Source organism: Saccopteryx bilineata, chromosome 4, assembly GCF_036850765.1.
Source record: "Saccopteryx bilineata isolate mSacBil1 chromosome 4, mSacBil1_pri_phased_curated, whole genome shotgun sequence".
Classification (NCBI taxonomy): domain Eukaryota; kingdom Metazoa; phylum Chordata; class Mammalia; order Chiroptera; family Emballonuridae; genus Saccopteryx; species Saccopteryx bilineata.
The window spans coordinates 61351870-61372268 of NC_089493.1; the positions used below are offsets into that span (position 1 = coordinate 61351870).

Here is a 20399-nt window from a genome sequence, read left to right on the forward strand (position 1 = left end):
CTGGTGTGAACAAGGAACACAAGAGAATCCACATTTCATGTGAGAAAGGGACTCATTCGGTGGTGGTGGGATCATGGTGTGGGCTGGCATCAGCATTGGTGGTCATACTGACCTCCATGTCATCAGAAATGGATCGCTGACTGCTGTCAGATATTGAGATGAGGTCCTGCACCCTATAGTGCAGTGGTTCTCAACCTTTCTAATGCCGTGACCCCGCAATACAGTTCCTCGTGTTGCAGTGAACCCAAACCAAAAAATAATTTTGGTGGCTACTTCATAACTGTAATTTTGCTACAGTTATGATTTGGAATGTAAATACCTGATATGCATTATGTATTTTCCGATGGCTTTAGGCGACCCCGCTGGGGTCACGACCCACAGGTTGAGAACTGCTGCTGTAGTGGTACCCTGTGCTGGAGCAGTTGGAAACAACTTTCTTTCTTTTTTTTTTTTTTTTTACAGAGACAGAGAGAGAGGGAGATAGATAGGGACAGACAGACAGGAACGGAGAGAGATGAGAAGCATCAATCATCAGTTTTTCGTTGTGACACCTTAGTTGTTCACCGATTGCTTTCTCATATGTGCCTTGACCGTGGGCCTTCAGCAGACCAAGTAACCCCTTGCTCAAGCCAGCGACCTTGGGTCCAAGCTGGTGAGCTTTTGCTCAAACCAGATGAAATTGCGCTCAAGCTGGCAACCTCGGAGTCTCGAACCTGGGTCCTTGGCATCCTAGTCTGACGCTCTATCCACTGTGCCACCGCCTGGTCAGGCCAGAAACAACTTGCTTTTGGTGGATGATAATGCAAGACCCCACTGTGTGCATCTCGTCAACAACATGCTTCAGGAGGCAGGAATCGAACACATGGACTGGTCTTCATGTTCTGCAGACCTGAATCCTATTGGACATGTTTGAGATGCATGGATAAGACAATCTGGCAAACCATCCAATGCCTCCCACAACACTTCTTGAGCTGGAAATTGCCCTGGAGCAAGAGTGGCAGAGGAGTCACAAGAACTGCTGGACAGTCTGATCCTGTCCATGCCCCATTGCTGTCAGTGTGTTTTGGCAGTCTTGGGGGACCATACACCCTACTGAACAGTTGAAGTGTGGCACTCTCATTCACTTTGACATGCCAATATATCAGTTCACTCCCACCAATATATCAGTTGCTACTCAATCATGATAATTGAGTTTGCATCTCATTTGCATAATTGAACTTTCTTTGACTTGTCAATTGCTTTTCTGATGTTGTTTAATAAAAATCAAATGCTTCTTTTTTTTACCACTTCATATTCATTTTGAAATATCTTCTAATTTTTGTGAGCAGTGTATTATCTTCATTTCACCGATAAGAGTCCTAGGTTAGTATATTTTAGGCTAAAGATTTGATTCCAAGTTTGAGACTAAACCTTAGATTCTGTATTTAATTTTAGTCTTTCCCTCTCCTTAAAAAAATTTTTTTTATTCTCTCCTTTATAGAGTTAAAATAAGGATGATTTCAGCTTATGTCGTAGTCTTTTAGGGTTCCCAAACTGAACTGAGGATGTTTCAAAGATAATTAGAAGAATTAGATGCCCCATGGAAAAATAAAAGATGGAAATATTTGTGTGTGTGAGTGTATATGGATGAAAGAGCATGTATCTGGGTTGCATATCAAATATAGATGCTGGTTTCCTATGTATTATCTTCCTTGAGCTGTGAGAAGTAGGGGAAATGTCAGAGCTGCAGAGTTACTGGAGGGGAGACAGGTAGTGGTAATAGTAATTGGGTCCAGAAGCTTGATTTTTATCTCCAAGCAAAGTAGTTGCTGTGTTGGAATGATCTTGTTTTACCATGTAGGAATCAGCCCATTGGCATTCATTTTTAAGTATATCTTAGACAGTTATTGTTTAATTATATATAGTTTAGAGTTGTGTCACAGCTGCTGGGTTGAATTTTTGCAAGAAAATCTTGGTCAGTGTATTTCCCAAACTTTTTTTTATTAGAAAAATAATTGTTTAAAATTTAGATTTTTAAATTTCATTTTTTGTTTTTCTATTCCATTTTGCAGACATTTCAATCTACGTATGAAGAGGGACACTGCCCTTTTTAGTGATGAATTTAAACTAGAAACATCAAATAAAGTACTTGATTATGATACCTCTCATATTTACACTGGACATATTTATGGTAAGTTGAATCTTAAAAGAACCCTTGTCTTTAATTTTTTTCTATGCAAGGAAGTATACATGTTGAAGCATAGGCAGATATTTCAGAAAAGATGGGACAAATGTTGAGATTTGAATATATCATGAAGGGTATAGTTGTCTTTGAAGAGTGAAATAATCCTCAGATCTATCTTAATATATTTGTTTAATGTTGAATTAGGCAGTGTCTGGCTTCTGAAAGGTATGAATGTTTGACTCTCAATACCTCCAAATTTAGATTAAAAAAAAAATTGTAATGACTTCTATAATTTTCTGACATCCAATCAAGAAATTGACAGTAACTTTGCTGTGTTTTATAAAAGAAGAGGGAAAATCTAAAAGGAAACTTAAAGGGCATTTTAACAGCCAAAAATAATGTGATAGTCATTGATGGGAAAATCCTCCTAGGGCCTTCCTTCTTCTGAATCTATTTGCTTTTCTTTACAATGCTAACAAATTTATCTTACTACACAAGATTATAAAGATATTGGAGGCATGGGGGACAGGCACATTTTACCTAGTAAAAAGTTATATTTGTCAGTTTAGTCGTTTGAGAAGAACAGAATAATTACAGAAATCATAAACAGACTAAAAAAAATCAAAGTCTTCTGGAGATATTAGAGAAGGGGAAAATATTGTTATAACCTTCTGCATTAATAAACACTCAAGGTGATACTCAGTAAGACAAAGTTAACTGAAAGTTAAATTTTATATCTACATATTAGAGAGATTTCCACTCAAAACTATAAATAAAAAATTAAGTGCTTTAAGAAATGTTTATATTTTTTTCATTATACCAATACAGGAGGCATTTTTTACTTGTAAATTAAACCTAGTTAGTAAAAGTTTTTTTGTATTCTTACTACTATGTGACCAAAGGAAAATGTTTTTTCATCAGTCTAGGTTTTTAATGTTAGATTATAGTTTTCTATTTTTTTTTATTACTTATCTTTATGGACAAGTAACTTGTAGTCTCTGCCTTTTTTTTTTTTTTTTTTGCTAGGCAATAGTCAAGAAACATATAAGACTAAATGAACTTATAGATAAAAATCATATCATTTAAAATAATCAATGTCTTTGGCTCTTAGCTTCAGTCCTGATTAAGTCAGCTAATTAATTTTAATTTATAACTTACAAATTGTGGAAAGTCTGACTTTTTTGTTTCAATGAAAAATTTTAAGTAAATTTAACTTTTAAAGCCCTCTCCTGCTACCTTCCATCTCTTCAAATTATTTGTTTAGTGCTCAGCTTTTCTTTGTGACTGTTTAAGAACCAAAAATACCTTTTTTTTGTTGTTGTGTTCTTTTTCTTGAGAAATATAATTAATGGGACAAGATTACAAATCTTTGTCCAATATTATAAAAAAGATTGTTGATATACTTTTTTGTTCAGATTGCTTTTGAAATATTTGACACTGTCTTATTTAAATAATGTATTTATAAAACCTGAAGGTGATAAGGAAGACACAAGGCTCATGCAGAGTATATCAGATTGGAAACTTTTTTCTTAGAGTAATTAAAGCAGAATTTCAAAGGAAACTAATATCTTTGTTTTGAAAGTGTTTATCAGTGATTCTGTTAGCCTATTTCTAAGTTTAAGTTAATTTAACAATTATTTATTGATTAACTACTGCATGTATGCCAGGCACTTTGCTTGGTGCTAGGAATGTGATTGTTAACGAGACAGATGTTCCAGCTCACTGTTGTTACTAATGTGTATGTTTTAACTAAGGACTGGTTGCTGGTCACATCTCAAATTCAGCTTGATATATTTTATGTTAAAATTTATTTCCCTAGTAAATTTATATTTTGGTTTAAAAAGTATAAGAATAGCTTTTAAGGGAAGAATTAATTTAAAATTAATGTGCAAATTAAAATTTCAGGAGTTTGTTGCTTTCATTAATAGGTGAAGAAGGAAGTTTTAGCCATGGGTCTGTTATTGATGGAAGATTTGAAGGATTTATCCAGACTCGTGGTGGCACATTTTATGTTGAACCAGCAGAGAGATATATTAAAGACCGAACTCTGCCTTTTCACTCTGTCATTTATCATGAAGATGATATTAGTAAGTACTTAACTTTTATCAAGTAGCCTTTTGCAAAAAGAAATATAAATAGTTAAAGTATACTGTTCACAAAAATTAGGGGGTATTTCAAAATGAATATGAAGTGATAAAATATCCCCTAATTTTGGTGAGCATTGTATGTGGAAACAAATGAAGCCTGAACTATTTCCTTTTCTGAGCTAGTAAACAGACTAGAAAATAGTTTTACAGTCAAGGTCTCCATTTAATGAATAATAATAGATCTATAGTACCATCTGGCAATTTCCTTATCAATCCATGTCCTATTTTGTTGATATGACGCAACCAATTTTATTTGAACTATAAGTTCAACTATGATTGACCTGGAAATTCTATATATATATATATATTTTTTTTTTTTAATGATGAGAACTGAAAAGTAGGTGTGAAATGTGTAACTTTATTTTATTTTTTATTTTTTTTACAGAGACAGAGAGAGAGTCAAGAGTGAGGGATAGACAGGGACAGACAGACAGGAGCGGAGAAATGAGAAGCATCAATCATTAGTTTTTCATTGCGCGTTGCGCATTGCGACACCTTAGTTGTTCATTGATTGCTTTCTCATATGTGCCTTGACCATGGGCCTTCAGCAGACTGAATAACCCCTTGCTTGAGCCAGCAACCTTGGGTCCAAGCTGGTGAATTTTTTTTGCTCAAACCAGATGAGCCCGCGCTCAAGCTGGCGACTCGGGGTCTCGAACCTAGGTCCTTCCGCATCCCAGTCTAACACTGTACCCACTGCGCCACCGCCTGGTCAGGCGAAATTCTATATTTTGATATCAGCCAGTCATTTAATGCTATAATGCCAAGGTGTGTGGCCTACTTACTTCTTAAGTAAATTTCAGTATGGATATTTGTGTTGTGATTAAGAAATATTTTAGGTATTTTGGGGATTTCTAAGTCCTTTGAGTATTTCCTTTTGGAATCTTGAAATAATGACTTCAGTTTGGTAAGACTTCAGATTTATCATTATGGATTTGATCTTCTATCATGGTCTTTATATGATGGTGATTTATTGGGAGAGTTCTTTTTCTTTGTTTTAAGAGTAGAAAATTTAGATTTCACCCTTTAATTTCTACCATTGTCTAGAAATCCATGTCATCTAATCATGAGAACGTTTTAATGAAATACCACAGAAATTTATTTCTCTAATTATATGCCTCTTGAATACTCATATTTTATTTTTGACTGTAATTAGACTAGTCTCTCAATTTTTTATTTTATTTTTTACCTTGACAGCTTCCCCCAGCTTTATTTTCTTTTCAACAGCCAGAAATTTATTGTTAATAATAATACTTTCATCTCTAGTAATGTCCTGGAAAACCTTAACCATTTTGACTTTTTGCTCTGTCACCTCTGATGGTGTTTAAATGCTTATTTTTTCTGATATTCTATTACTACCAAGAATAGTGCCCTGGCCAGTTGGCTCAGTGGTAGAATGTTGGCCCAGTGTGTGGACGTCCCAGGTTGGACTCTTGGTCAGGGCACACAGGAGAAGCGCCCATCTGCTTCTCTCTCTCTAACTCTCTTCTCTCCTCCTGCAGCCATGGCTTGATTGGACTGAGTTGGCCTGGATGCTGAAGATGGATCTCTGGCCTCCACCTCAGTTGCTAAAAAATGGATCTGGCTGCAATGGAGCAAGGGCCCTAGATGGGCAGAGCATTGCCCTCTAGTACCCAGCCAGGGTGCATGCAGGAGTCTGTCTCTGGCTCCCCTCTTCTCCAGTAAATGAAAGAATAAAAGAAAGAGAAAAGAGAGAAAAAGACAGAGAGAGAGAGAGAGAGAGAGAGGGAGAGAGAGAGAAAGAAAGAAAAGCATAATTATTCTAGATGGAATACATTTATGATTTTAGCTACTTGCTAAATCAGTGGTTCTCAACCTTTCTAATGCCATGACCCCGCAATACAGTTCCTCATGTTGCGGTGACCCCAAACCAAAAAATAATTTTGGTGGCTACTTCATAACTGTAATTTTGTTAGTTATGATTCGGAATGTAAATACCTGATATGCATTATGTATTTTCCAATGGCTTTAGGCGACCCCGCTGGGGTCGCGACCCACAGGTTGAGAACTGCTGTGCTAAATCATAAATTCATTGCTACTTGCCCAAATTTTTTATTCATCCTTATTTGATTTTTTAACAAATTTTATTTATTTATTTTTTACAGAGACAGAAAGTGAGTCAGAGAGAGGGATAAACAGGGACAGACAGACAGGAACAGAGAGAGATGAGAAGCATCAATCATTAGTTTTTCGTTGCGCGTTGCAACACCTTAGTTGTTCATTGATTGCTTTCTCATATGTGCCTTGACCACGGGCGGGCCTTCAGCAGACTGAGCAAACCCTTGCTCAAACCAGCGACCTTGGGTTCAAGCTGGTGAGCTTTGCTCAAACCAGATGAGTTTGCGCTCAAGCTGGCGACCTTGGGGTCTCGAACCTGGGTCCTCTGCATCCCAGTCCGATGCTCTATCCACTGCACCACCTCCTGGTCAGGCCTTATTTGATTTTTTTTCCCTCCAACTTTCCCTCCTAGTATTTCAACTTTACTTCATCTCTAAGCTACAATCCTCCTTCCAAGTTGGAATATGAATTTCTTTGCCTACTTTCTTTCTGCCAACAGAATTATTTGATTTGTATGTTACTTTGTAATTTTCTTGGTAATTTCATCTTTTTTGCAGATTTACCTTACCTATCCAAGTATATGTAAATTCTCCAACTATGGTTTCTGTTTCTTTTGCTCCTTTAGCATTCCAAATATCATTTATGTCTGGAGCAGGTTCTTCACAGATACTTAGTGAAATCTTGAAACATTTTCTTTATAATATTTTCTCAAAAATTAAACAGACCTCTTGGAAAAGGAAGGAGAGGAAGAGGGTAATTTGAAAGATTTTAAACTTCTCTTTATCTCCCCATCATATTTTACAGACTTTTCCCTTAGCTGCATTCTTCCCCAAAGTGCCCTCCACAGTGTTCGTTCTGCTGTTCGTGATTTCTTTCAGAGCATCTTCTCTCTCGTGTCTCTCTTCTTCTACTACTTGTATGTGTAGAAGAAGTTTAAGCATATTCTGCTCTTTTCTTCCACTTTTATTTCTTCCTCATCGTGTAATTGCATTTGTCCACTCTGAGTCTTACAGTCTTTCAAATATTTTTCTTTTTCCCCAAAGATAATAAGTTAGCATGAAGGATCAGTGACATTGGATGTGATTTAGTCTTCTATTCCTTTGGCATTTAACTTTACCATTGATTTCAGCTCTTAATTTTTATTTGTGTAAATAAATATATATATATATATTCAGGGTAAGGAGGCTGTTTCACATTCTTTTTATTATTATATACAAATAGTGGTATTAGAGCTTAAAAATAGTAATGTTTAAGATTGATTTTGTTTGTAATTTTTTCTAGTAAATGGACATGTACAATATAAGGATGACAGTATGGGAAGGAATTGCCTTAAACAGAGTTTTAATGCTTACAAATTAAGACAATTACTTTTGAGAAATGATCGAAAAATCAGTCAAGTTATTCATGGTTTAAAAAAACCACATCTGTGTTAACTCTTTAGTTTCTAAATAGTTGCTATATTCTTGATTCTAGACCAAGGGCTGGCAAACCTTTTCTGAAAAGGGCCAGATAATAAATATTTTCGCCTTTCTGGGCCAATGATCTCAATTGTAACTATTCAGTTCTGCCATTCCAGTGTGAAAACAGCCATAGAAAATATATAATGAACAAGTGTTACGAACTGTGTTCCAATAAAACTTTAGTTATATATACTTTTATCTTTTTTTTTTATTTCTTCTTTTCCAAGTGAGAAGAGGGGAGAGAGACAGACTCCCACATGTGCCCCGACCGGGATCTACCTGGCAACCCTGTCTGGGGCAGATGCTTGCGCATTTTGGGCCATGCTCACAACCAAGCTATTTTTAGTGCCTTAGAGGAGGCTCTGCTGAGCCATTCTGAGCACCTGGACCGATATGCTTGAAGCAGTTGAACCATGGCTGCGGGAAGAAGGGGGGGGAGGGGGAATGGTGGAGAAGCAGATGATCACTTTTTCAGTGTGTCCTGACTGGGAATCGAACCCAGGACACTCACATGCTGGGCCCATGATCTACCACTGAGCCAACTGGCCAGGGGAAGCTATATACTTATATTTGAATTTCATATGATTTTTACTTGACACAAAATATTAGTTCTTTGATTTTTTCAGCTGTTTACAAATGTAAGAGCTATCCTTAACTTACACACCAACCAAACAGACTCATTTGTCCACTAGGCTGTAGTTTGCCTGTTCCTCTTCTAGAGGGTAAAGTTATTTTTAATTGGTCCTTTAATCTCTCTGTGTAGAATATTTTAAGTTCTAGTAGTAATGGTTATAAGAGTAGTTTATTTATATAGCATACCTGGTACTACATAAAGTTTTTTTTGTTTTTTTGTTTTTTCCTCCTGAGAGACGGATAGTTAGGGACAGACAAATGGGAACAGAGAGAGATGAAAAGCATCAATCATTAGTTTTTTCTTGCGATACCTTAGTTGTTCATTGATTGCTTTCTCATATGTGCCTTGACTGTGGGCCTTCAGCAGGCCAAGTAACCCCTTGCTTGAGCCAGCGACCTTGGGTCCAAGCTGGTGAGCCTTGCTCAAACCAGATGAGCCCGTGCTCAAGCTGGCGACCTCTGGGTCTCAAACCTGGGTCTTCCACATTCTAGTCTGACGCTCTATCCACTGCACCATCACCTGGTCAGGCTACATTCTTTACTTGAATCTTTTTTTTTTTTTTTTTTAATGGGGCGACATCAATAAATCAGGATACATATATTCAAAGATAACAAGTCCAGGTTATCTTGTCTTTCAATTATGTTGCATACCCATCACCCAAAGTCAGATTGTCCTCACCTTCTATCTAGTTTTCTTTGTGCCCCTCCCCCTCCCCCTTTCCCTCTTCCTTTCCCCCCTCCCCCCGTAACCACCACACTCTTATCAATGTCTCTTAGTTTCACTTTTATGTCCCACCTATGTATGGAATAATGCAGTTCCTGTTTTTTTCTGATTTACTTATTTCACTTCGTATCATGTTATCAAGATCCCACCATTTTGCTGTAAATGATCCGATGTCATTATTTCTTATGGCTGAGTAGTATTCCATAGTGTATATGTGCCACATCTTCTTTATCCAGTCATCTATTGATGGGCTTTTTGGTTGTTTCCATATCCTGGCCACTGTGAACAATGCTGCAATGAACATGGGGCTGCATGTGTCTTTGCGTATCAATGTTTCTGAGTTTTTGGGGTATATACCCAGTAGAGGGATTGCTGGGTCATAAGGTAGTTCTATTTTCAGTTTTTTGAGGAACCACCATATTTTCTTCCATAATGGTTGTACTACTTTACATTCCCACCAACAGTGTATGAGGGTTCCTTTTTCTCCACAGCCTCTCCAACATTTGCTATTACCTGTCTTGTTAATAATAGCTAATTGAACAGGTGTGAGGTGGTATCTCATTGCAGTTTTGATTTGCATTTCTCTAATAACTAAAGAAGATGAGCATCTTTTCATATATCTGTTGGCCATTTGTACTTCCTCCTGGGAGAAGTGTCTGTTCATGTCCTCTTCCCATTTTTTTATTGGATTGTTTGTTTGTTTGTTGTTGAGTTTTATGAGTTCTTTGTATATTTTGGATATTAGGCCCTTATCTGAGCTGTTGTTTGAAAATATCATTTCCCATTTAGTTGGCTTTCTGTTTATTTTGTTATCAGTTTCTCTTGCTGAGCAAAAACTTCTTAGTCTGATGTAGTCCCATTCATTTAATTTTTGCCTTCACTTCTCTTGCCATTGGAGTCAAATTCATAAAATGCTCTTTAAAACCCAGGTCCATGAGTTTAGTACCTATGTCGTCTTCTATGTACTTTATTGTTTCAGGTCTTATGTTTAGATCTTTGATCCATTTTGAGTTAATTTTAGTACAGGGGGACAAACTGTAGTCCAGTTTCATTCTTTTGCATGTGGCTTTCCAGTTTTCCCAGCACCATTTATTGAAGAGGCTTTCTTTTCTCCATTGTGTGTTCTTGGCCCCTTCATCAAAAATTATTTGAATATATATATGTGGTTTTATTTCTGGACTTTCTATTCTGTTCCATTGGTCTGAGTGTCTACTTTTCTGCCAATATCATGCTGTTTTGATTGTCGTGGCCCTATAATATAGTTTGAAGTCAGGTATTGTAATGCCCCCAGCTTCATTCTTTTTCTTTAGGATTGCTTTGGCTATTCGGGGTTTTTTATAGTTCCATATAAATCTGATGATTTTTTGCTCTATTTCTTTAAAAAATGTCATTGGAATTTTGATGGGAATTGCATTAAATTTGTATATTGCTTTGGGTAATATGGCCCTCTTGATTATATTTATTCTTCCTAACCAAGAACAAGGAATATTCTTCCATCTCATTATATCTTTTTCGATTTTTCTTAACAATGGTTTATAGTTTTCATTATATAAGTCCTTTACATTCTTTGTTATGTTTATTCCTAAGTATTTTATTTTTTTTTGTTGCAATTGTGAAGGGGATTATTCTTTTGAGTTCATTCTCAGTTGTTTCATTGTTGGCATATAGAAAGGCTATTGACTTCTGTATGTTAATTTTGTATCCTGCGACCTTACTGTATTGGCTTATTGTTTCTAGTAGTCTTTTTGTGGATTCTTTGGGGTTTTCGATGTATAGGATCATATCATCTGCAAAAAGTGATACCTTTACTTCTTCTTTTCCGATATGGATGCCTTTTATTTCTTTGTCTTGTCTGATTGCTCTAGCCAGAACTTTTAGTACCACATTAAATAAGAGTGGAGAGAGTGGACAACCCTGTCTTGTTCCTGATTTAAGGGGGAAAGCCTTCAGTTTAGTGCCATTTAATATGATGTTAGCTGATGGTTTATCATATATGGCCTTTATCATGTTGAGATACTTTCCTTCTATACCCATTTTGTTGAGAGTCTTAAACATAAAATTGTGTTGTATTTTATCGAAAGCCTTTTCTGCGTCTATTGATAAGATCATGTGGGTTTTTTTCTTTGTTATGTTGATATGGTGTATTACGTTAACCGTTTTATGTATTTTGAACCATCCTTGAGATTCTGGTATGAATCCCACTTGATCATGATGTATTATTTTTTTAATATGTTGTTGTATTCAATTTGCTAGTATTTTGTTTAGTATTTTAGCATCTGTATTCATTAGAGATATTGGTCTGTAGTTTTCTTTTTTTGTGCCATCCTTGCCTGGTTTTGGTATGAGGGTTATGTTGGCCTCATAAAATGTGTTTGGAAGTATTGCTTCTTCAATTTTTTGGAAGACTTTGAGTAGAATAGGAACCAAGTCTTCTTTGAATGTTTGATAAAATTCGCTGGTATAGCCGTCAGGGCCTGGACTTTTATTTTTGGGGAGGTTTTTAATGTTTTTTTCTATTTCTTCTCTACTAATAGGTCTGTTTAGGCTTTCTGCTTCTTGACTCAGTCTAGGAAGGTTGTATTGTTCTAGGAATTTATCCATTTCTTCTAGATTGTTGAATTTAGTAGCATAAAGTTTTTCACAGTATTCTACAATAATTCTTTGTATATCTACGGTGTCCATGGTGATTTCTCCTCTTTCATTTTGGATTTTGTTTATATGAGTTCTCTTTTTTCCTTGGTAAGTCTTGCCAAGGGTTTGTCAATTTTGTTAATCTTTTCAAAGAACCAGCTCCTTGTTCTATTAATTTTTTCTATAGTTTTTCTGTTCTCTATTTCATTTATTTCTGCTCTGATTATTATTATCTCCTTTCTTCAGCTGGTTTTGGGTTGTCTTTGTTCTTTTTCTAATTCCTTAAGGTGTGAAGTTAAGTGGTTCACTTGGGCTCTCTCTTGTTTGTTCATATATGCCTGAAGTGATATGAATTTCCCTCTTATCACTGCTTTTGCTGCATCCCATAGATTCTGATATGTTGTATTGTCATTTTCATTTCTCTGTATATATCTTTTGATCTCTGCACTTATTTCTTCTTTGACCCATTCATTTTTTAAAAGTATGTTGTTTAGTTTCCACATTTTTATGGGATTTTTTCCCTCTTTTTTGCAGTTGAATTCTAGTTTCAAGGCTTTATGATCAGAAAATATGCTTGGTACAACTTCGATTTTTCTGAATTTGCTGATGTTGTTTTTGTGGCCCAACATATGGTCAATTCTTGAGAATGATCCATGTACACTGGAGAAAAATGTATACTCAGTCACTTTGGGATGAAATGCCCTGTAGATGTCTATCATATCCAGGTGCGCTAGTGTTTTATTTAAGGCCACTATATCTTTGTTGATTCTCTGTTTGGATGACTGATCTAGAGCTGTCAGCGGTGTATTGAGGTCTCCAAGTATGATTGTGTTTTTGTCAGTTTTTGTTTTAAGGTCAATAAGTAGCTGTCTTATATATTTTGGTGCTCCTTGGTTTGGCGCATATATATTAAGAATTGTTATGTCTTCTTGATTCAGTGTCCCCTTAGCCATTATGAAATGGCCATTTTTGTCTCTGAGTACTTTTGCTGTCTTGTAGTCAGCATTATCCGATATGAGTATTGCTACGCCTGCTTTTTTTTGGATGTTATTTGCTTGGAGTATTGTTTTCCAGCCTTTCACTTTGAATTTGTTTTTATCCTTGTTACTTAGATGAGTTTCTTGTAGGCAGCATACAGTTGGATTTTCTTTTTTAATCCATTCTGCTACTCTGTGCCTTTTTATTGGTGAGTTTAATCCATTTTCATTTAGTGTAATTATTGACACCTGTGAGTTCCCTATTGCCATTTTATAGATTGCTTTCTGTTAGTTTTGTGTCTTGTTTGATCCTTCTCTTTCATTTTTCTATCTTTGTTTTTATTTGGTTGTATTCCATACATCTTTCCTCTGTTGCTATCTTTTTTATTTATTTTTTTAAAAAAACATTTTTTTTTTCATTTTTCTAAAGCTGGAAATGGGGAGGCAGTCAGACAGACTCCCGCATGTGCCTCACCGGGATCCACTGGCATGCCCACCAGGGAGTGATGCTTTGCCCTCTGGGGCGTTGCTCTGTTGCATCCAGAGCCATTCTAGTGCCTGAGGCAGAGGCCACAGAGCCATCCCCAGCACCCGGGCCATCTTTGCTCCAATAGAACCTTGCTGCAGGAGAGAGAGAGACAGAGAGGAAGGAGAGGAAGAGAGAGACAGAGACGAAGGAGAGGGGGAAGGGTGGAGAAGCAAATGGGTGCCCTTCCTGTGTGCTCTGGCCAGGAATCGAACCTGGGACTCCTGCACACCAGGCCGACGCTCTACCGCTGAGCCAACCGGCCAGGGCCACTATCTTTTTTAAATCATGTGCTTCTGTGGTGGTTTTTTCAATGGTTGTTACCTTTATTTTTTTTTTCTGAAGTTGGAAACAGGGAGAGACAGACAGACTCCCGCATGCGCCCGACCGGGATCCACCCGGCACGCGCACCAGGGGGCGATGCTCTGCCCACCAGGGGGTGATGCTCTGCCTCTCTGGGTCGTCACTCTTTTGCGACCAGAGCCACTCCAGAGCCTGGGGCAGAGGCCAAGGAGCCATCCCTAGCGCCCGAGCCATCTTTGCTCTAATGGAGCCTCAGCTGTGGGAGGGGAAGAGAGAGACAGAGAGGAAGGAGAGGGGGAGGGGTGGAGAAGCAGATGGGCGCTTCTCCTGTGTGCCCTGGCCGGGAATCGAACCCGGGACTTCTACACGCCAGACCGACACTCTACCACTGAGCCAACCGGCCAGGGCCGTGGTTACCTTTAAGTAATGAAAAGGGTTCCTACCCTGTTCATTGTAGTGCACTATTTTATGAGTACTTTTGCACTCCATCGTCCTTTGCTACTGTTAATCTCCATCCTCTCCCCTCCCCCCTTTGTTTTTGTTGTTGTCACAGTTTAAATTTGGTTTCGTTGTGTTCTTCTTGGAGTTTTTACTTGTGGCTTTTTTTTTTTGTTGTTGTTCTTTGTATCTGATTGGAGAACCCTCTTTAGTAACTCCTGGAGTAGGGGTTTTCTGATGATAAATTCCCTCATCTTTTCTGTATCTGTGAATGTTTTTATTTCTCTTTCATATTTGAAGGATAGCTTTGATGGGTATAGTATTTGTGGCTGAAAGTTCCTCTCTTTCAGGACTTTAAATATTGGGGTCCACTCTCTTCTAGCTTGTAGAGTTTCTTTTGAGAAATCTGATGATAATCTAATGGGCCTTTCTTTATATGTTGTATTTTTCTTTTCCCTGGCTGCCTTGAGAATTTTTTCTTTGCCGTTGGTTTGTGCCAATTTCATTATGATGTGCCTTGGAGTAGGTTTGTTGGGGTTAAGAAAACTCGGAGTTCTGTTTGCTTCATGAATTTGAGGCTTTAGTTCTTTCCACAGGCTTGGGAAGTTCTCATCTATTATTTGTTTGAGTATGTTCTCCATTTCATTTTCTCTCTCTTCTCCCTCTGATATACCTATTATTCTTATGTTATTCTTTCTGATGGAGTCAGATAATTCTTGTAGGGCTATCTCATTTTTTTAAATTTTTGAGTCTCTTTCTTCTTCTCTCTGTTGTGCCTCAAGTTGCTTGTCTTCTATTTCACTAATCCTCTCTTCTATCTGACCTGTTCTATTAGCTAAGCTTGTTACCTCGTTTTTCAGCTCGTGAATTGAGTTTTTAATCTCTGTTTGATTTGTTTTTATAGTTTCAATTTCCTTGGACATATATTCTTTGTGTTCATTGAGTTGTTTTCTGAGCTCCCTAAATTGCCTTTCTGTGTTTTCTTGTATATCTCTGAGTATTTTTAGGATTTCTATCTTGAATTCTCTGTCATTTAGCTCCAAGGTTTCCAATATATTAAATTTTTTCTCCATAGATTTTTCCTCCTCTATCTGTGTTACCTCTCTTTCTTTTGTATCCATGATATTCGATTTTCTCTTCCTTAATGGCATCTGAGGGTGGTTTTGTTGATAGTATTAATGAGATTTAATAAAGAATAAAAAGTTAAAAAAATAAAAAATTGAAAAAAGTTGTTTTTTTTAAAATTAATAATAAAATAAAGAAAAATAAAATAATATAAAAATTTTAAAAAAATTAAAAAAAAAAGGAAATTATTCCCCCCCTCCTTTTTTCCTCTCCTCTCCTCTCCTCTCCCCTCTTTGTTAAGAAAATCTTGTGGTGAACTGTGAATTATATTGTATTTAATAGAACAAACAATGCCTGTAATGGAGGGCCTGAATTGGGGAAAAGTAATAAAGAAGCAAGAAAAATAAAAAAAATAAAATAAAAATTAAAAAGGGGGGGTATGGGCCCACAAAAAGCAAATAATGAAAAAATTTGGATCAAGAATAAAATAATTTGCGTTTAGGTGTTGGTTGACTAAGAGTTATGATGAGAGGAATAAGAGGGAAACAGGAAAATGGGGGGACAAATTAAAAAATTACTATTGTATTTAGTGGAACAAGAGCTTGATAAAATGGAGAGCCAGGGATGGGAGCACTGCTAGTGAGTTAAAAAAGGTGAAGTAAAAACCCCCCAAAATGCCACAAACATAAGTTTGAGTCCCAGATAAGATAATTTGTTCGTTATTGAGGTTTGAATGAGAGGAGACGTAAAGCAGAAAGGAAGAAACTAATATAGAGGGAGAAAAGAAAGAGAGAGGAAAAAAAGAGGGAACCACTAAAGAAAAAAGAGGAGAGAGAGAGAGAGAGAGAGTTAAGGGTTTTGGAGTGCAACCCTCAGAGAGAAAGGAAGAGGAAAGAAAAGATAATGGGAGATGTAACACTTATGGGTAGTGTAGTTCAAGGAGAGGAGAGCATAAGACCGGTAGAGAGTTAAACGACCAAATTGGAGGAGGAAAAAAAAAAAATCAAGGATGAAGATAAGAGAAACAAACGAACAAATATAATAAAATGGGATAGGTTATAAAGTCTGCGGATTATTCTTGATTTTGAGAGGTTATCTTCTTGCTTTTTCTTTTCTCTCCCTCTTCCTGGTTGGTGACTCTGTACCCCGGGTTCTGCCCCTTTGGCACGCTCAGGTAGAGGTTTGCAGTTGATAAGTCTCTATGGCGATGTCATGTATTGTGCTTTAATCACGTTGGCAGTCGAGGCTCATTAGCATTTATAGGCTCCGACAGTGAGAGAGTCTGTGTTCCTGGAGCCTCTCTCCTAGTCTTTCCTTCCTCAATTAGTAGCCTGATAATCCAGCTATGGGGTTGCTGCTGCCTCTGCCTGGATAGTAAGAGGCTCAAATTGCTGGCCACTCCCCACTCTATTCCCACTCAGCACAGGGCTCTGGGTATGGCCCAGTCAGTGAGAGCTGCTAGCATAATCAGGCGGGGCTTCCGCCCACTCAAAGACCTCTGGCTCTGCCACTCTGTCCGGTAACACTGGCGGGCACCCCCTCCCGGGGCACTTGGGGGAAACTCTCGTTCACTATCTGTGCGCATAGACCAGGATGTCAGACCGGAAGTCTCGCCCTCTGAGTGAAACCCCTTGCTCGCACTGAAAAGTTCCAGCATGGGAATTGGCTCTCACTCCTTTCCCGTGCGCGGCTCCCTCAGGGCCCTGGGGCGGCCCGAGATTCCGCTTTTTGGCCCACACAAAGGCCCCTGACTCTGCCCCTCTGGGATAACATGGGCAGGCACTGCCGAGGCACTCGGAGGAATCTCTCGCTCACTATCTGCACGCGCAGACCTGGATATCAGACCAGCGGCCTCACTCTCTGAGTGAAACCCCCTTCCGCATGGAAAAGTTTCAGTGTTGGAATTAGTTCTCGCTCCCTCCCTGTGCGCGGCTCCCCCAGGGCGCTGGGGTGGCCTGGAGATTCCACTTTCGGCTCACACAAAGGCCTCTGACTCTGCCTCTCTGTGGTACAACACGGGCGCACACTCCCGGGGCTTTGGAAGGAATCTCTCGCCCACTATCTGCGCGCGCCGACCAAAAGATCGGGTAAAATGGCTGCCCCGCTTGTCTTTCTTTGTCTGGGTTTGGCACGAGTGTTAGCTGTATTGCCTGGGTTGTCACAGGAACAGTTTTTCCTCGGCTTGGATCTCCGTGCCACAGCCTGGTTCGGCTGTTTGTGCCGCAGCCTGGATCTATTCACCCCCTTTGCCTGCCTTAGTTTCTATATTCTCAGTTTCCAGTGAAAGCTGCCCTGTTTAGGTTAGTGAGGAAGGTGGAGCATTTCTTACTCCCTATTTCCTTCGGGGTTTGGTTATATATTTAGCCAATTTTTCGCTTGATCATACCTTTGGGTGTATTGCGAAACATCTGGAGGCTCCAAGGATAGGTTTTTCTGTTTCTGGTTGAAGATCTTGTTGAGTTTTGGGGGAGATTTATCGGTATCGCTTCCTACCCTGCCATTACTCTGACGTCATCTTACTTAAATCTTTTAATTTAATCTTTACAACAACCCTATGACGTACAGGCACACATATTGTCCCTACTTTATAGATGAGGAAACTAAGGCTTTAGAAAATTATGTCACTTGATTGTGGATCTCATGTTTTTAACCATGTGGTCTAATGCTTCACTTTGGGAAGAAAGCTATAAATTCTCATTGCCATCACTCCACAGGTTTATATATAGGGCTTTACTGAAATCTGTAAGCTTTCCTAAAATCACACATTTGCACCTATTGCTGTTTTAAAATTCTCTCAATATATTTAGCAATAGGTGTTTTATTTGAGAGCTAATTCAGAGGTAGAGGATGTATCTCTATAATGTATATTATTATTTTTATATAATTTGTTAAGTTCCAATTTATTTTCACAACTAAAGTAATGCATGATTGTTGAGATCGCTGTGTGTGTATGTGTATGTGTGTGTGAGAGTGTATTAGTGTTATTTTTAGCTGATGTAAAGCACACTTTGGTAGGAGTTCTGATTGGAATTAGGCTCCCTTTTTCTTAATACTACTTTTAGAACTTTAGGCATAAATGTGTGAAAACACCACAGAAAAGGATATTACTATTTAGAGGACTTTGGGGAATGGCTTCTGAGGCTATCCCGAAACACAGAGACAGTTTTCATTGAAAATATTTAATAATTTCTCTAGGCACTTTGATACCCAGTTAGATAAGATGGTGATGACTACATGCATTATTAGCTTAAAATTCCCACTTGTTCAATTCTGTACTTAGGTAGTAAAAAGTACTGTCTTCTAGGACATAGAAGTGTGTACAGTTATGACAAGGTAAGAATACCATTTAATCTTCTGCCCCTTGGCACAGATTATGTTAAAGAAACTGGGAAAAATATTACCCCATAAACCATACTGTTAACTTATTAATTTAGAACATTAATTTAATTACTCTTAGGATTAATTAAATTTAGGACAGCTTTCAGGAATGACAGACATATGATTACTTGGAATCATTAAATAATGTTCCCTTACTTCCATTTATGTTACTACCTCTCTGAGAGGGGAAAGGTCTAAGTAATTTTTTCATGCTTTTTTTTTTTTACAGAGTCAGGGAGAGAGTCAGAGAGAGGGATAGATAGGGACAGACAGGAATGGAGAGAGATTAGAAGCATCAATCATCAGTTTTTTGTTGTGACACCTTAGTTGTTCATTGATTGCTTTCTCATATGTGCCTTGACCGCAGGCATTCAGCAGACCAAGTAACCCCTTGCTTGAACCAGTGACCTTGGGTCCAAGCTGGTGATCTTTTGCTCAAACCAGATGAGCCTACGCTCAAGCTGGCAACCTCAGGGTCTTGAACCTGGTTCCTTCCGCATCCCAGTCCAACGCTCTATCCACTGCGCCACCACCTGGTCAGGCTCATGCTGTACTTTTATAGAAATACTTCACCTCTGAATTGAACAATATTTTAAGTAAATATATACAGCTTCATAATAAGAGTGTTGGGATTTATTCTTTTTATTTCAAATTTATTTTCTGGTCTGTGGTATAGAAAAGCCCAGAGAGCTTGAGTTAGCAGGGCGCTCCTACTTTAGGCATCTGTGTTAGCTTTGATTGTATCATATTTGTTGCTTCTTTCTCTGTGTTTCACTGGGCAAGACCCTTTATTTCTTATTTTGAAAAGTTGAGATTGTTAAACGTTAACCATTTCAAGGTGAAGGCTGCATTCACATAGAAGGCCGCATTCATTTGTGGAAGCTTGAGGGATAGTGCTTCGAAAACCTTTAAAAAATCATTTAGTTTCACATTGTGGTTTTAATGCTGTTGACTTGAATGAGTTTTGTAGCAGTCACTAAGACTTTCAACTCTTATAAGACTTTCAACTCCTCTATTAGTGGGAGGGATGGATGGGCAAATGCAAGAAGGAAGACCTGAATTGGAAAGTATTGATAATGGTTAGCATTCTTCAGAATCTTACATCAGGTTGATAAGGTCCTTCCACAAATAAGAGGAAATCTAGCCACGTTAAAGGTCCAGTCTGGTTCTTGAAAATCCATTTGTGCATACTGAGTTGTGGCAAACGATGCCAGACAATTGGAAAGATTCAGGAATGGAGTGCCCTGATTACTTGATATATTTCAGTAGCATAATGGTTTAAGACTGCTGTTGTAAAGGCTCATTACTTTAGAACTCCCATAGCGTATACAAGTATAATGGTTAATTTCTCCACTGTTTGTTTTAATTCACATGCCTTACTAAGCATTGATTCTATTTATTTACTTTTTTACTTTTTTAGATTTTATTTATTCATTTTTATTAGAGAGAGAGGGGAGAGAGAGAGAGGAAGAGATAAAGAGAGGACAGGGGGAGGAGCAGGAAGCATCAACTCCCATATGTGCCTTGACCAGGCAAGCCCAGGGTTTTGAACCGGTGACCTCAGCATTCCAGGTCGAAGTTTTACCCACTGCGCCACCACAGGTCAGGCAGCATTGATTCTAAATACTGAACTTTCTTAAGCACAGTGACAGTATTTGAAAGAGATACAGAAATTTAAAGGTATCAATGATTCTGTCTTTGCTTTTTTCCTCCCAAGATAATCTCTATGGAAATAGAAATTTATTTCTCTATAAACAATTTACAGGCACAAATGCAGAAAAGTTGAGAAGGCCATGAGAAATGATAGCTATCTGAAAAATATTTACTTAGTAATGTAAGTTACTAAATAGAAAACAACATTTTTTTGAAAACCA

The 20399-nt window shown here is 37.9% G+C and overlaps 1 protein-coding gene across 1 annotated transcript in view; it reads left to right on the top strand.

Moving 5' to 3' along the window:
* ADAM10 (ADAM metallopeptidase domain 10) overlaps positions 1-20399 on the top strand; it is a 158228-nt gene that overhangs the window by 60046 nt on the left and 77783 nt on the right. The window contains exons 3-4 of the mRNA XM_066276043.1: positions 2052-2170; positions 4093-4251. Coding sequence (XP_066132140.1) covers positions 2052-2170; positions 4093-4251 — 278 coding nt within the window. The remainder of the gene's footprint in view (positions 1-2051; positions 2171-4092; positions 4252-20399) is intronic.